A 5231-nucleotide genomic window follows, 5' to 3' on the forward strand; every position below is an offset into this window, starting at 1 on the left:
ACTGGTGGTTTACAAATTTTACTAGTTTGTCAGAGTATTTGCATAGATGTTTATCTTGTATTCTTTTAAATTTTTATCTCTTTAAACTATGTCCCATCTGTGGTTGTGCATTTTCTTGCTTTGATTTGACAGAGTTTCATCTCTTATATAGGTCTTTTGGGGAAAAAACTCTTAGATTTATTTATTATGCTTATTTTTCTAGTAGAAAAGAGGTATTTATTTCAGAAAATTATAAAGTAAAAAATCAAAGAAACAATAATATTTGGCACTCACTGAGACACAATTTTGTAAAGAAGAAAACTAACAGTAATCAGCATAAGTACAATAAATTATAAAGATCTATTGATCTTTTAGTGAGGGAAAATAACCAGAAGAAACACAAAAAGACTTAAAATACAGCATCATTGCCACATCATATGAAAACATTCCCATAAAAAATGAACAATTTCCACTTGAACATGTAATTTTTCAGCCCTCTTTGAACTTATTCTGAAATCTTGATGTTCTACTGACATTTATAGACTAGCCATTCTCTCATTCCATGAACTCACAAGTAATCAGTCCCTTCAAAGCAATTAAAAAGGAATGCTTCCTGTTAGATATACAATACTTAAAGGCTAATATTTAATCTTAATTGGCAACAAGTTTAGTGCAAATAAAATTACATTTAGCAGCTTAGAAAGTCCTGGTGAGGATGCATTCTCTTAATCCCTACTGTTTCCCCAGAGTGAAATCATTTCTCTCTTTTTCTGAGTACAAATGTTGGTCATTCAAACCTACTGAAAACTAGTAATGATAATTCTGTTTGTTACACAGGGAGTTTCCATGAAAGATGGTTTCAGTCACTATGCAAATGAGCCACATGGTTTTTACATTTGGAAAGTTCCCTTTGGGTTGATACAAAAAAGCAGGGCTTGAATGACAGTTCTCTTGGTAATGGAGTCCAAGTCATAACTGTATCTTACCCAACTGCTTCTCTGATCAGTGAGAAGATGCAAAGGAGGCATTAATCATTTTACCCATTAACCACCACGCATGGCATTCAAAAGAAGATTTGGGAACAGGGCTGGGGAATCTCTCAAATCAAACTTTACTCTCCAGTAATAATTTTATTTCACTGATTTCAATGCCAAAAAAATGAAAAATAAAGGCATCTGATTTCAAACCTGGTGCTTCCCACTGTCAGCCAAGATTTATTCTCCAAATGAACAGAAGCCAGAAAGCTCCTAGCCAGAGAGGATTTTGTATGTGCTTCGTCAATTCCTCGAATTGCCTCTCTTTTTGTTCGACATCTGTTCCCTCTCTAGCCAAGGCCGGGGACTGCTGCTTCAAGGGAGCAGTGTGGCTTACTGTGCCCAGATCCATGGTGGCAAGGGAAGAGGAAGAATGCCTCCTGGATTTTGAGCACCTGGATCTGCCCCTTGTTTAGGTCTCTCTAGTTCAAGTACTTCAGTTTTCAAAAAGTTTGGATGACCCTCCTAAGGTCCAGGATGTGGTAACATAAGATCCAGTGAGGTCAACGCCATCTCCCTTGACCATCCTCTTTACCAACTCTCATCAGCTTTTAGATTCCCCTGGAATTCTTTCACTGAGCAGGGTGAGGGTATGCTGCCTGCATGTTGGACAGAGCCACCTCAGTCACTGTACTCTTCTCTTTCCCTTGGACTGGGGAATTTCTCATACTGGTTGGCTAATTTCCACTTGCTGTGCTGACTTTTGAGTAGTGCAGCAAAGGAAGTCTTTCGGGTGACATTTCTAGATATTTCCCTGCTCTTGGCCTTTCTGGTGGGGGAAGAACTTCCAACTAAGGGATAGACGGGGAAAATGGGCTTGCCCCTAGGGGCTCCCAATAGCTGCCATATTTCCCCAGAGGTATTGCTGGTTAGATACTGCCATGGCTTCTTACCACTGCTGTCCCTGACATTTACTCGAGAAGCCAACCTTTGCACTAGCAATTTGATAACTCCCTGGTGGCCATGAATGGCTGCAAGATGCAGCGGGGTATACCCACAACTGGACCTCACATTTACATCAAGGACAATCCCTGCCTTCTTTGCTCCAGAGACCAAGTCCTGAAGGGCCCTGAGGTCACCATGTTTGGCTATCCAGTGCAAGGCGGTGTACCCAGTCAAAAAGTCTTTGTGCAAGGCCAGTTGAGGTTCCTCCCAGAACAAAGTCCACACCTGAATCCAGGAGCCACTGGCAAGCTTCACAATCCATTCGTGCTCCCTGGCATCTAGGGGAACCAGGGATGATTTGTGCTCAGAAGTTCTGTGGGAGGCCAAGGCTGCAGGCCCCTCCCCACTAGGAGCCCACAAGCTGTGTCGCCAATCCCACTCAGCCTCAACAGCCTTAACCTCTGCAAGCTTCGGTGATAAAGCTGCATCTACTCTTGGGTTGGGCACTGTTCCTGCTTTGGAGGGCTTTCTGGATCGAGGTGGGCGCCGACTTCTTCTCAGCAAGCTCTCATCAAGGTACTCTTCATCAGAGGAGGACAATTTGGCTCTTCCTGCCAGAGAGCTCCTTCTGAGGGACCTCCTTAACCTAGGAGCTGGCCAAGGCAAAGGCTCCAGGGGGTGGCCTGCAAGGCCATTAGCCCCGGCAGGGACCTGCTGAGAGGGGTGACCATCCTTTCTGTTTCTGAGGCCTTGAGCGCTCCGGCTGGGGCTGCCCTCTTTCTGAGATACAGAGAGGCCCCCCCCAGCTGAATTCCTGAGCTTCCCCCGATCTGGGGTTCCCAAGACAACCTGCAACCCTTCTTCAGAAGCCCCCGGGGACTCTTTGGGCCCGCTGCTGCTCTCCTCACTGCCATGACTCTCCTGGTCCACAAAGTCATCTAGATCTTGGAGGGACAGCTGACAACGAATGCTGCGAAAGACAGTCAGTGAAGGGTTTCCCGGCCAGGATTCCGAGGATTCATTTGGAGCAACAGGAAAGAGAGAGTGTGAAGAAAGACAGGGATCTGGCGGCTCTGAGTTAGGCTCCGTGGAGCCAGGCTCCAAGGACAGCTGGAGGAAGTTGTCAGGCAGCACCGACCAGGCGCGGATAGGACCCTGATCACGGGCCTCAGGCACCTGCGGGTGCCTGGCCACCCACTCTCGAGTGCGCTGCTGCTGTTGCTGCAGGGTCGAATAATGCAGGGAGCTGGGAGTCAGCAGCTCCGGCCGGTCTCCGCGGGGAGCGGTGCAGGGCTGGAGAGCAGGCAGAGAAGCCCGGTTCGTCGCAGCCTCGACTGTGGCCGGAGGCGAGCGAGGTGTTGCAGGCACTGGCGCGGGCTCAGCCAACGCGCCTTCTTCCCGCTCCCTGGAAGCCCCGCGGCCCTCCAGGGCGGGCAGAGCCCGCGCCGGCTTCTCCTCTGCGGTGGCGGAGTCCGGGAGTGCGCCGAGCTCTCCCGGAAGCCCCGCCAGGCTGTTCTGGAGGCATTCCCAGCAGCAGCGGCCCTGCGCCTCTGCCGCCGCGCACCTCGCTCCCGCCTGCGTCCCTGCTGCTGCATCTGCGGGCACCGGCGCCCTCTGTCCAGGGCTGCCCTTCGATCTGCCCTTCCCGGGAGCCGCGCGGGCGCCGCTGGCTGGGAGTCCATTGCAACCCGCGTCAGCGGCTCTGGCTGCTGCACCTGCTGGCTCCTCCTCCCGCTCCTTCTCTCGCCGCCGCCGCCTGGGCTGCTGCTGGGGAGGCTCCCCTCGGCGCGCGCCTCGCGGGGAGCAAGGCGCAGCTCCCCCTGCACTGGGGGCGGTTGCGGGCGGATCGCGGGGGGGCTGCAGCCCCTCCTCCCCCAAAAGGTCCCTGTACCTCCTCTTGAGCACCACGTACTTGGTGCCGTCGGGGTCCTGGCGCACTGCGGCGACCGAGTTGACGAAGCCCTTGAAGAGCTCGCGGCGGTGCTGGTGCTGGTTGGGGGGCAAGTCGGGGTCTCGGAGAAAGCTCTTGAAGTGGCTCAGCAAGGCAGCATTGGTCACGCGGCCCCCAGCCTGGCACAGAAAGTCCAGTAGTGCCTCCTGGCTCAGTTCTCGGGCCATCGCTGCCTTGTCCTCCGCCCCCGGGGTGTCTGCGTTTCGCCCTCCGGGGGCTCTCCCCCGCCAGAGAAAACCCTGGCTGGGCGAATGTCACCTGCGCCCGGGGCGGCACCAACCGCCCCCATCAGCGGCGGAGGCCCCCGCTGCCCGCAGCCGGTGAGCGCGCCAGGAGGGCAGTGGGTACCCTTCGGTGGCCCCTGGGCGGGATCCCCGCGGGCAGTCTGGGAGAGAGAGGGCGGCTCCCAGGCCCCCCTGCGCGACGCTAGCCTCTCGCAACCAGTCCCCGCAGCGAAAGTTCCCGGGATAGGGCCGAGTCGGTTTCACCTGCGCCCTGGCGGCGCCTCCTCCCTGGCTCTGGGGGGAAGGGCCCGGCCCGCCTCCGCGTGTCACTCCGCCCTCCGAGGTCTCCCCCACCCCCCGCCACCCATCCCAGAAGAGTCGGGCCGGAGAGCCAGCGGGTAGGTGAGGTTGGCGGCGAACCCAGCCGCCAGCAAGTCGCTCTGCGAGACGCGCGGCCGCTCCCGGCCAGGGAAGTGGAAGGCAGGTAGGCGACCGGCCGTTCCTCTGAGTCTCCGCCACGCAGGAAACAAAAGCGATGGAAAGTCCGTTCCTGTCCTCCTGGTGCTTTGATGAGTTCAGGCTGTAGCCGATGGGGGAGGAGGAGAAGGTGCAAGTTAACAGGCAATCTGAGTTCTCTTTCTTTATGAACGCTGTAGAGGAGTATTTCAGATTTCTCGAGGCTGTTTTGAGGTCCGCAAAACTCACTTTGCATCCAAACTAAATTTTTCTTAAGATGGAAATACTGGGCCGCTTCTCCGGCGCCCCTTCCAAGGGGTCCAAATACATCCAAGTCTAGACCGAAAAGAGAAATCACTGTGAAAATTACTACTGGCCAATGTTGGTTTGGGCCTTTTTCCTTCATACTTGTCTCACATTAAGGTGCTGGAAAAAACAAACAAACAAAAACACTTGGATAGCTTCTTGCTCCCAGCGGCCAAAATGAACTAGAAATTATGTCTCGCCAGTTAAGGCATTTGATGTGTAGCATTAGTTTGCTTTTATTTACTCTAAAATTTGTGAACAGCAGAGGTTTGTACAGTGTTTTGTGTTGGCTTGGTGAAGTCCTTCCGCCCAGAATGTAAGATTCCCTCCACAGGTTCAAAATGCAGAAGAGAGTTGTCTTTAACAGACCTTTGCCCCAAAGCGGCTGGGATCCCT

At 53.0% G+C, this 5231-nt stretch overlaps 1 protein-coding gene across 1 annotated transcript; it reads right to left on the reverse strand.

Annotated features, from left to right (window-relative positions):
- Positions 1-320: 320 nt before the first annotated feature.
- SOWAHB (sosondowah ankyrin repeat domain family member B) lies at positions 321-4550 on the reverse strand. Its single transcript, XM_032261069.1, has one exon. It carries the CDS (start codon positions 4014-4016, stop codon positions 1635-1637), a length of 2382 nt encoding a protein of 793 aa, XP_032116960.1. The 5' UTR covers positions 4017-4550; the 3' UTR covers positions 321-1634.
- Positions 4551-5231: the final 681 nt, after the last annotated feature.

The sequence above is a fragment of the Sapajus apella genome, unplaced genomic scaffold (assembly GCF_009761245.1).
Source record: "Sapajus apella isolate SASKATOON/1434 unplaced genomic scaffold, GSC_monkey_1.0 scaffold121, whole genome shotgun sequence".
Taxonomy (NCBI): domain Eukaryota; kingdom Metazoa; phylum Chordata; class Mammalia; order Primates; family Cebidae; genus Sapajus; species Sapajus apella.

What these genes read in the sequence shown, in the direction of transcription:
- SOWAHB (XM_032261069.1), bottom strand. Translation starts at nt 4,016, where the DNA reads ATGGCCCGAGAACTGAGCCAGGAGGCACTACTGGACTTTCTGTGCCAG.